The sequence below is a fragment of the Phoxinus phoxinus genome, assembly GCF_949152265.1.
Source record: "Phoxinus phoxinus genome assembly, chromosome: 11".
Classification (NCBI taxonomy): domain Eukaryota; kingdom Metazoa; phylum Chordata; class Actinopteri; order Cypriniformes; family Leuciscidae; genus Phoxinus; species Phoxinus phoxinus.
This window is the reverse complement of record NC_136886.1, coordinates 4,539,830-4,552,289: the sequence shown is the minus strand read 5'-3', so window position 1 is coordinate 4,552,289 and position 12,460 is coordinate 4,539,830. Positions and strand designations below refer to the sequence as shown.

General features: G+C 37.3%; 1 protein-coding gene across 1 annotated transcript in view; it reads right to left on the bottom strand.

Moving 5' to 3' along the window:
• Window positions 1-11,337, bottom strand: part of rims4 (regulating synaptic membrane exocytosis 4) — a 47,839-nt gene extending 36,502 nt beyond the window's left edge. Inside the window, exons 1-2 of the mRNA XM_079627684.1 lie at window positions 11,261-11,337; window positions 1,753-1,854 (exon numbers count right to left, since the gene is read on the bottom strand). Coding sequence (XP_079483810.1) covers window positions 1,753-1,762 — 10 coding nt within the window. The 5' untranslated portion in view covers window positions 1,763-1,854; window positions 11,261-11,337. The remainder of the gene's footprint in view (window positions 1-1,752; window positions 1,855-11,260) is intronic.
• Window positions 11,338-12,460: the final 1,123 nt, after the last annotated feature.

Genomic DNA, 12,460 nt, shown 5'->3' with positions numbered 1-12,460 from the left:
TTATGCTTGCTACCCCACTATCTTCATGGTCTTAATATACCTAGCCTCTATGGTTTTTACATTAAAAATTCCAGTGCTAAAACAAGTTATTAGCTGAATACACAAAAGTGGTAATTGACACTGAACATGAATATACATAAAGAATAGAAAAAAACAATGAAATAGTGAATAGTTCCAGTGAAATATCTTCATTGTGCTCTATGTGAAATTTGCAGGTTTGCCTGTTTTATGCTACCTTTCATTTGTTTTTCACCATCCATGAACAGGCCTGTTGCATTTGAATCAATCATTGTATGTTGTGGATTGAAGTAAATAGCAACAAAATGACAGTAAAACCACCACATTTGTTAGAGAATAAACCTCTGATGATTGGCAATTTAAACATTGCCATTGACAGCACCCGCGGGCTTCAGCTGTATACCTTTAAGAAGCGAAATAAAAGAATGACACTGCTAGCTGAGAACAGTCATCTTCTGTTAAAGACGCAGTCGTGTGTGTGTGTGTGTGTGTGTGTGTGTGTGTGTGTGTGTGTGTGTGTGTGTGTGTGTGTCTGTGTGTGTGTGTGTGTGTGTGTGTGTGCTGAAAATGTCACCTGTGCCACCTCAATGAACAATCACAACTCTACTGCAAATAATAAACGCAGAAGCATCACTCATAGTTATGAACGCCTCATAACCGATGCTGACGATCTCTGCCGCTCTCAAAGTGCATCCTGTCAGTTTTTGAATAGATTTATGTATGGTTTAGCCTCAGCAGGGTTGCCAAAGTTCACCAGATTGTATGATAACCCTCATTTATTTCCTTTTTTATTTTATTTTAAGACAAATTTGACAAATGACAAAAGCACATAACAAAATAACCACAATTTTTAAATAAAAATAAAAGCTAATTGTATTATAATATTAATAATAAATCATGCTAAAATAACATTGCCTTGGAGTATCAAGTATTGAGTGAAAAAAAAGCACTCTTTTTTTTTTAAGACCCAGCGTGAAGCACTTTTTGTTTTTTTAAACACCTGAGCCATTTACTGCATGACCTACCAGGAACTGTGAAGAGTGACAAATGGAAATATATTTAACAGCTATAATTTATTTCTAGTAATACAAAACAGGACGTCTTCTTAACATCTTTGGGGAAAATGTAAGGGCGATAAGTGCCATTCTGTAGTTCTGTAAATAAAACAACTGTGCTTCCAATACCGATCAATCTCATTCAGTAAACAAAACTCCACTCAAACTTCTACAAATCATTACAGAGAAAGGTTTTGGTCCATGAACTTGAACCTGAACCCACAAGAGGCCTGAAGAAACAGTGTAACAAAATTGCACAAAAATGCATTGCTTCAAATTATTTGTTTTATTACTGATCTGCATGATTTATGTGGGACAGGATTTGAGGTCGAAATAACCGGAATGTGCGTGCGTGCGTGTGTGTGTGTGTGTGTGTGTGTGTGTGTGTGTGTTCTTGTATATATGGTTTATGAGAACACAAATTGTGTATAATGACATCGGTATTAGAACATAAACCAAATGGCTTAAAATTCATTGAAATTTAAAAAATGGCAAACGTTTTCTGTGATGGGTAGGGTTAGTGTAAGGGGATAGAATAGACCGTATAAAAAAACGTGTATGTGTGTGTGTGTGTGTGTGTGTGTGTGTGTGTGTGTGTGTGTGTGTGTGTGTGTGTGTGTTAAGACTCGTATCGTAGCCAATGGCAGTTGAGTTGGTTCTTGTTCAGTGCTTCACTGACCTTTTGCCATGTTGTTCCTCCTGCCAGCAGGACCCAGGGGAAAGGGGCCGTCTCACGGTGATGACATCTTAAGTGCGAGACATCAATGAAACCTGACAGATGCTGGGAGTAAAAGTGAACACAAGTTTGTGTTAGAAGGAGACAACATACGTGAGGAAGAGAGAGAGAGTCAAATTAGGGCAGGATTGTTCTCTCCCTCCGAGAAACAAACAACGTGTACTTGCAACAGTTGACACCCCTTCTGCAGAAACCCATTCTCATGGTGTGATTTTCCAAAAGAGAATTACCATTGTAATGTGTTTCTGTGATGGCCAGAAACCCTCTTGCTCTATTATATGATCATTTAAAGTGCACTCCAGATATAAAGTAACACAACGGACACTGGTTGGTCACATGATAATGACAACATGGCGTATGTAGTATGTCTGGATTACATTCATACTACACACACTACTTTTTTAGCAGTCGTGAAATAAATACTTATTCAAAATAAGTACCTAGTCAAGAGAGTACGTGATTTTGGATGCAGCCAATAGCTTAGTAGACACTTGAACTCAGGAGTTACTTCACTGAATCCTTGAGCGGTTACTAAATCAACCGAATCAGAATATTATAACTTCTAGTTATAGAATATTACACAGCCTATGGATGGTTGGAATGTTTGTCATATAATTTATCAACAATTAAAGCAAATAGGGTCAATTTTGACATAATGATTTGATTTTTTTTTTTTTGCAGCCTCTATAGGTGATTTGGGAATGTTTCAACATGTTTCTTTCTGGTCAGTCATATTGTTTTGGAGCCAATTAATGATATATGATGTCATAATCACGATAGGGTATTATATTTTCCTGTATGTTAATTTTGTTCAGTTGATGCCTGCCTGCGGAAGCAATGGCTTTTCCTGCTAGGAGAGTACACAACATATGGGATTAGAGACTTAACAGCAGGTGACAACAGCATCTTTATTTATTTTTCAGCGCACTGGCCTCCTGTACAAACACATCCTCCACTATTATCCTGTCAGAATGTATATTTAAAAAGAAAACTTTTAACTTATTTATCTCAAATGCAGACTAGTTTAGTATCTTGGTGAATCTGAGCACATTGTTGAGATCTTTTCGAAACTCTACTTAACACTAGAACGGCCATGACGGTCATTTTGACCGTTTTGAATTTTATATCTGCAATAACTTTGTTGAAAAAATTAATTTAATTAAATTAAAAATAAATAAAATAAAAAAGACCCCCCCCCCCCTAAAAGTGTCTGAATTTTCATTTAAAATGTTTTTCATATAAATTACACATAAGGCAAAAAAAACAAAAAAACATATTACCTTTTTCGGCCATAGACAGTCACTGACCGCACTGAATTTCGCGATATTCTTTTGTTACATTTCCCGCGGTTGATCTTTGTCTCTCTCACTGTCAACAGGTCAGTAGCGGTCCTGAGTGTTTGCATATATGCTAATATCTACAAACAAAAAGTATATTAGATTCAATTTGTTGAACAGAAATAGGCTGATAATACCTGACTACGTTATCTAAGTATTTACGTATAGATATTCTCTATTATATACGAGGTATTAGACTATTTTCTCTGTTATTATATTACAATAAAATGTTTTATAATTAAATAAGATACTTTTAGTTGTTATTATCTTGTTCTGAGTTATGTTGAATAGATATAGCCTATCTGTTGTGAATATGCGATAATTACGGTAGGCTACTAATGATATTATTATTTATAAATGTATAATTAAACTTGTTTAAATGTACAGTTTGGTGTTTTGTTTTTAAAAGATATCCTAATACAATAAATGTATTGATATCTCAATTGGGTATTTATCATTAAAGATATAGGGCCCTATTTTAACGATCTGAAACGCAAGTGTCAAAGCGCAAAGCGCAAGTAACTTTGTGGGCGGATCCCGGCGCTGTTGCTATTTTCCCGGCGGGATAAATACTTATAAATACTTAAATACTTGCGCCTGGCGCAAATCTAAAAGGGGTTGGTCTGAAGTAGCTTCATTATTCATAGGTCTGGTTTGGGCGTAACGTGAAATAAACCAATCAGAGTGTCCTCTCACATTCCCTTTAAGAGCAGGCGCGCTTGTTCCATGGTGGATCGCTATTATAACGGCGGATTTGCCAGGCGCACGCCAGGAGCGGTTCACAGCCAAAGAGACCGATGTTCTCGTCAGGGCCGTAAAACACAGAGAAGTGACATTGGGGATGATGGGAGATAACACAGTCTCACCCCAAAACGTCACATACTGACGGGTCTTGACCATACGGCAACATACGACGAAAAGGGTACCCTTTAACGTCCATGTGTGACGATTCGGGTATGGTTGGGTTTAGGTATGCGTTAGGGTAGTAATGTATGATTTGCAAAAATGAAAACTGCTGCGTCTGTTTATAATTATTAGAGAATCAAAGTGGATGCGCGTTAACACGCTACATTATGGCCAAGCACGCGCCCTTAAAATACCATATCACTAATGCGCAACGCGCCACTGTCTTTAGACTGTTTTTTTCCTGGTCAGTTGCGCAATTGCTTTCTAAAACTGGAAAATAGCACCAGGGCAGTTTTGCGCCGGAACACGCCTCCTCTTTGCGCTGAACCGCCCCCGCGAGCGCAAGTTCATTCCCTAATTTACCGACGTGCGTCTGTGGAGGGAAAAGTCCGCTGTGCGCGGGTGCAAAATAGGAATGATACATGCGTCGGTGTTCAAAGTCAATTGCGCTGGGTGCAAGATAGGACCCATAGAGTTTGGAATCTAGCGGTCAAAATGGCGGCTTGTGGCAGTTCTAGTAGTTATGGAATTCTGGCACTCCCATGTTAAAAATAAAGGTTTCAAAAGGGGGCTTTTGCAGTGATGTATTTTTCAAATCTACAGAAACTTTTTCCACTCTAAAGAACCTTTAGTGGAATGGAAAGCTTCCATAGATGTCAAAGGTCCTTCATGGAACCATCAGTGCCACTACAACGCCTAGGAGAAACAACTGAGATATTAAAGAGATTAAATAGATCTCGGTTGCGGTATTTCTTTCCTGTGGAGCGCCGCAGTGTGGATGGCCTATATATTTTCTGGTCCAATTGTCTGCATTTTTTTATTAACATACTGTCTTACTCTGAAGGCAACTTGTAAAAGTGGAGCTCAACTGACATCCAGGTCAAGCTGATGTGGGCCATAACACTTTTAATTTTGCAGACTCATTGTCAGCCACCAGCATCTCAGTCCAGAGCGGGGGCCCATGGTTTGCCAAAGCTTTTCAAACTTTAATTACTTAATAGTACTCCGATAAAGGTAATTACAGTAAATATATGATTATTTGATTAAAAAAAAGAGGTCTTTGCTGTGAAAAGTGCCACACACACACAAACCCAAGTGATTGTCTGGTTCTTTTTTGGGGCATGTCGTATTGAAGCTTTGCTTGATCACATCATTTTACCAACCAAGCAAAAACACTCAGTCTATCACAGTATTGCAAAATCCACTTATCGGATTTACAAAGCGCTGTGTCCCAGGGCCAATCCCTCTAACAGCTTTTAATATCAACATAGTGCCACACGTTTATCTCTCTTTCTCTGTCTCTCACCGTCTCTCTTGTTTTCCTAATATGCTGACTTCCCCTTTCGTTTTGGCATTTAGCTTCAGTTTATGACAAATATTTGTTGTAATGCCACGTGGGTCGCCACAAAATTTCTGATTTACACATACACGCAAACCTACTGAGGTAAGAACTGGGATTAATTCCACAGATTTATGTAATTCCCTGGTGAGCCTGCTTCTGGCATCTTAAAGGGATAGTTCACCCAAAAGTTTTTTTTTATCACTATATTATTTATATTACAACTATATACTAAAACGTATCATATTGATTTTAGCCAAATATTTTTGTGCCAAACTTGCATTAGTCGTGTCTATCTAAAAAAAGACTTTGGTAATCTGGAGCTGTTGATTTGATAGACATGAACCCACAATCATGACCATGGCTGACTGATGCCCGTAAACATGAAACAGACGGACAGGAAGAGAAAGCAAGAGACCAACCTCGATAGTCCGTCTCTGGCTGTGTGACATTTAGAGCTGTACATTTAGAGGTAATTTCAGGTGTTTAATGTATATGCACACAGCAGGAGGTGTAATGGCACAGATCATCTCATCCAAGATGCCAAACTGAACCAATTCATGGTTAATGAATTATCCCAAATTGAAAGCTATTCTTAGCCAGTCTGCCTACTAGAACATACTACCGCAGCTCACATCAAGTCCAGCTTTTTTAATACAAAAGTCAAGAAAATATGTTTTTCTGATATCCTTAAAATCCAAATCAAACCAAATCTGATGCATTTTGACAGCATCCATTAAAATTACACCCTCTTTAGTAAATGGGCTGCCATTAAAATAATGGTTGTCAGCGTCCCGATGTCTCAACAGATAAAACCCTCTTAGACTGTCACTGTCAGTTTTTTTTTTTTTTCTTGTTTCATCTCCAGATTTTTACTAAAACTGTTACATGCTGACTTCTTGATAACTTATGTATTCTAATTTCTTTATTATGGACAAATATTTTGGTTGTCCATAATTTTTGGTGGTCAAAAAAAATGACCATGTTTTTTTTGTTTTTTGCATTTTTGTTAATAAAGCTGATTATATATAATAATATATAAATGGAAAAAAAATAACACTGGAAATGACGATTGATGGGCAGTTCATACTTTTTTTGCTTCATTTTCTTTATTTAATTCATGAAATAAATTCCATAAATAATGTGAATATTATAATAATAAATATTGAAATGTTTGTTTATTTCAATCTTAGTTTAGTTTGGTTTTTTAATGTGACTTCATATAGAACAAATTTAAAAGTTGAAAAAAAAGGTTGTTCTTTATAGTTCTTTTTAATTATAAAACCATTATCTCTATTTCTTAGTCCACCAAACCTTTTGCTTTTCTTCCTTATTTTTCCAGATGTTTATTATGCAACAGCTTTTTTGTTTAGACCCGGATCATTTCAGTAACTGAAACACTGCTTAATTCAGAATCCTGTTGGCTTTACCATGATTTTTTATGATAATCCTCTAATCTTGTTACGTTGATGGCTGTGTGAGTTGAGCAACATGCACAGATGTAATCTCACCCGTTTACTCCTGGTGTCTGTTATTTGCGTAGTTTCCTAGGCTGCTGATAGTCTGAATGCTGCATCTCATAAAAGGAGCTGCAGAGCCACACACTGATTTACTCTTATATGTAAAATTTTAGCAGTTCCTGCTCTAAAAACGGTCCCACTTTTAGGACACTACCTTTGGTTGCCGCACGAGAGAGTCCCCTTCGAGTCGGCCTATTTAAACACGTCCTACACTGAACTCAGACTGGGTTATACAACAGTCTGGAGTGAGTTATATATGTGCAACAAAACACTGATAACTATCAGCTTATTGTGAAGCCAGACAATGCAAACAACACTGAACCTCACTGACTTCCATCGTATGGACAAAAAGAACACTTTGTATAAACACAAAAAAAGAAAGTGATACCGGTTTAGAACGAAATGGGGGTGAATAAATGATGACAGAAGTTAAAGTTGCCCCTATTATGCTATTTTAAAGGTTCCTAGTTTTCATATATTATACATTGCACATCACATTCTCAAAGAGTCCGAAAACGGTTTTGTTCTAAACCCCTCTTTACCGAGAGCATACTCTTCTCTGATTGGTCAGATGGTTCAGTCTGTTGTGATTGGTCTAGCGCTTACTGCGAGTGTTGGAGGCTTCCTCAGCATTTAATACACAGTGTAAACCATAACGATGGCTTAATTTTTTCCCTTATCAATCACAGTATGAGTCCTCATAGTTTTGAACTGGAGGCAAAGTGAATTCGCAACGCTGAAAACAGCGTATTCAATCTCGACGTGTCGACAACATGAACCAAACTCTTCCAGTCTCAGCTACAACTACCGTAATTGAGGGCGGGGCAAAGTAGATGTCATTTGTGGGCAGCCAATTAGGACAATAGGCTAGAATTATGCAAATGTATTGTTACATAGGTATGTAACAGGAAGTGAGACTGGAATCGCTGACGACTCGTTACAGTTCTGATTTGATTCTTTCTTTCAGGAGACAATACCTTTATTTGTCGTGCACTTTGATCTTTAAAATTGTGCAGACATTTTTACATTCACAAACATCTATACAACACTCTACATTAAAGGTAGGTAATATCTGAAAAAGCATAATATGGGCACTTTAAGGTTTAGCATGTATATTATGTCCAGTGTCGCCAACTATTTTCAATGGAAAGTAGCTAAAGCCTGCTCAAAAACTCGCTAAATGTTGTTAGATGATGCAATGCGTTTTCTCTCCTGATCCATGCTCACATACTGTATTATAATATAATATATTGGCAAATGTCCAAGCTGTTCTCATTTACATATTCTGTCAGACGACGGAGTGACTGACATGTTAACCAGCAGCCCAAAAAGTCACTAGATTTGTCCCTAGTCGCTTTTTTGAAAAAAGTCGATAATGGGGTCTGAAAAGTCACTAAGTTGGCAACACTGATTAGGCTATGTCCAAGTGCACAGGTGTGATGTATTAATATGAGTGAATCTGTACAGAAATGGACACAGCGTGTTCTGTCATAATGTTGAGCAAAATCAGTCTTAGTCGAGCTCTAATGCGAGTCGCTCCAAAATAGGCCGAGACCACCTGTGTGTTTACATGTGCAATCAGTGCGCCCCTCGCTGAGACACACCGCGCCACAGGACAGCGGCAGCAGCTTTCACATCCTGTGGATAACACATTTGTGAAGCGAGCTGACTTCACTCTCGCGTTCTGGTTCAACTTTGGATCAGTAATTTAGTTTCAACAAGACTCAGAATGCAAGTTGGACCCAAGAAAGTACCGAAATATTTTTTTTTCATAGTAATATTAGTAAATGACCATTAACACATTGATAAATAAATATTAATATGAATTAATTAATTAAAATGTATATAGAAAATAAATTGATTAATGTTAACTTTGAAAGACTTTTGAACAACTCAACAGGCTTTTCTTTATTGTTTAACTGAGTTTGGTTTCGAAATGCATGCCGAATTTCAATGATTTGAGGGAGCAGAACATGGCCCTTAAAATCGTCCTAATTTCTCCCCAGTTACAGCGACCCTGCAGTCTGGGCCATGGGTCACCACCCAACAGTTGAGAATATACCTGATTAGCACATCTGGTTTAATGGCACAGAGTTATTGCTGTCTTCAGGTTTTTTACACATTAAGTGTGTACAACATGCACATTTGAAATGCATTTAGTCAACCATTAAAATCTTCATATGTAGTATGGCTTAGTTTAGAACGGCATACTACTATACTACTCATATTATTTCTGCTATATCTTTATATGTCAGAAATAGCAAGAGTAATATGTTCAGAATCAAATAACTGCCTATTGCTTACTGCATATTGCATAGTATGTGTAACGGAGGCAAGCAAGTAAGTGCTGGGCGAGTAAACCTAACTCCCCTGGTCTCAAGAGGCTGCGGTCTTTAGCGCCGTTGTTAGTGTGCCCGTCCGCCTCTCAAACCAGAGATCCCGCTCGGAGTTAGGACCGTTTAAAAAAAAAAAGTATGCGAAACAGAATACATTATGCAATGATTGCTGTCACATGACCTTATTACGTACATGTTTATTTAGTGAGTGGCATCTAAAACAGTTATTTTAAATTATTCATCCTTTTGATTCTAATCTTGTGCAAAATGTATTAAAAATGATTTATGCTTTAGCAGATATTATTGGCCACACTGGAAGTGGAGGGTCAAGTTGAGTGCATTGCATTGTGGGATACAGCATCCCAAGCAGTCTCCTCTATTATATACTCACATTGTAGTAAATGTCGAAAAATGTACACAGAAATAGTGGACCTTTATATATTGTTAACTATTAAAAATCTTTTCGGTAATTGAAATAAAGCTGAAATAAAAATATAAATTATTAAATGAAAAAACTTAACTTAAAGAACGTAGATGAAAATGAGAAATGTTGCCTAACTATTAATAAATACTATAATAACTAATACTAAAATAACACTGAGAAAGGAGTAGCCTTTCCAAAAATATGCTGAAAATGTTTCTACCCTCATAGTGTGTCCCAAAGATCAGCGCCCACAAACATAGAGGGAACAGTTGTGTCTGTCCTAATAATAATCAATTAATAAAGGGCTGAGGATGGATAAATTACATGAGCATTGTTTTTTTAAATGTTTCCCCTCTCTCTCTGCCATTACCTTCAACATTTACAGAGGTCATCACCTTGCAATCAGGTATCTGGTGTGTGTGTGTGTTTCTTGTCATCAAACAGCGCAAAGTAATTAAATAGGTACCCAGGAGACACAATTCTCGAGCAGAACGAAATGAGGATGTCTCTGCCGATGTGTCCTTGTGACATCTTTGGTGGAACGGTAGAAGGAAGCGAGCGAGCGAGAGAGGGAGAAGTACGGCTGCATCTGGATGTTGAACACTTGCTGATGTTGTGGGATTTGGGAGAGGAGCTAACATAAATCATTCCGGTGTAATTTGCGCTTACACTGGCTGTCTACAGTAAAGGTCGAGCACTCTCTCTCTGTCTCGCTCTTCATGTTGGTTATAGTGAAAAGCAAAGTAGGGAGGAGAAACTGTGGTTTCGTTTGTTGCTGTCTGAGGTGCAAATGTTTTAGTCTGGTATCATTTGACAATGGTTCGCCTTTGAGAGCCGCTGTCCTCCTCCAGCACCACTCTCATCAGCACCATCTTTACCCCTTCACATCTCTAGAAACTTCTTCAGAAGCTGCTCTTTGTTCATTTTTTTATTTGTTTGATTTTATTTTCTTTCTTTTTTTTCTTGGCCCAATTATTCCTTTGCTCTTGTGTTTCACAAATGTTGATAGATTGAATTTATTAGAAATATATAATTTATTTTTAAAATATTATATAGATTATATTATATCTATCTATCTATCTATCAATCTATCTATCTATCTATCTATCTATCTATCTATCTATCTATCTATCTATCTATCTATCTATCTATCTATCGTTGATCTCAAAATAAATTAACTATAGCGCCCCTTGAGGTAATGCTGAGAATGCAGTGTGTACGTTGAGTTATGAGCTATTTTTTTTTACAGTCTATGGTTATGAGTTGATTTACGCGGAAACCACGCTTGCATTGAAACTTTGCATCATGGGCATAGAAGTGTGACATCCGAGCTTGGTCAGTCCCAATTTAAATTTAAATGTAACTTTTCTATAGTAAACCTACATATTCACACTGTGACTACAGAGAGCAGCAATGGCAACGATACATCCATAGCCTAGACTGCAAAATGATAGATCACACGCAGATTAGGCTACTTAAGGGCTGAGCTGAGCTGGGTCTGTTTTGCGTTAAACTTAGCAATAAATAAAAAACGTTGAAATGCTTTATAAGGCTTTTATAAAGCAAACAAAAAGTTAAAAGTTACTCACCCTCTGCTTCAAATCTGTTCTAGCCTACTCTGTTATCCGCCAAAATGCAGATTCGTCACGTGACAACTTCTTGCTCAAATGAGATTAGGGGAGACGTTTGGATTTATTAATTATTTACAAAATAGAAAATACCAATTCAAAATGTATTAAAATACTTCAATTATTTATTATTTATTGTCTTTACTTTAGAGTTGAAAATATAATTTATTTGTAAAAATATAGCTTTCATTCCCATTCAAATTCAAAGATGGCGCTGCTGTGAATAAGTTCTATGGTTTACATATGTGTACTTTAGTATGTTTTGGGCCTGACACACACACAAATGCAGCATATTGTGATTTTGTTTCGGTTTAGAAGTAGAAAGCAGTAACAATGGATTAACGTGAACTTTGTATGCTATTTGTCCACTGATAATTTGCTTGGACCATAGACTGTAAAAAAAGATAGGTCTGGAACTACAGGAAATATATCTTCACCAAATGGCTATGTTTACAGTAATGACTGAATTGGAACAACTGGTTTGCACACACACACACACACACACACACATACACACACACACACACACACACACACACACACAAACACACACACACACAAACATATTCACCCTCAAAATGCATATTACTCACAGACTGCACATCTCCACAGAATCATGTATCAGACTGACCTAGAAAACAGGAAAGCCATCATCATCCTCTGCCGCCTCTACAAAGAGCTCAAAGGAATGTAGCCACCACCTGCCTTTGACACAAGCTAAGCACATTATTATCATAGAGCTCCATTGGTTATATATATATATATATATATATATATATATATATATATATATATATATATATATATATATATATATATATAGCCTATATATATATATATGTAATTGTTACTGTTGATAATGTTCAGCAGTATCAGAAAAAATTAGGCTATAGAGGAAGATGCATTGCAGTACAAGTGTTATTCACAGCAGATGCTATATGTCTCACAAACACCTGCTAAGGCCACCCTCTCCTGTTCCCGTTGTAACCTCATTTGTTGGTGCCTGCTCACCTACTGGGTTGGTTTTGAGCACATCCAAGGACACCGATGCATGCAGGCTGTATCTATTTACCAGCGACTACCAGAGAGAGAGAAGCAAATAACGCAGCCAGCTGTTTACCACCGAGGGCCCAGTACCTGCTGGTATATATGTGAATTAAT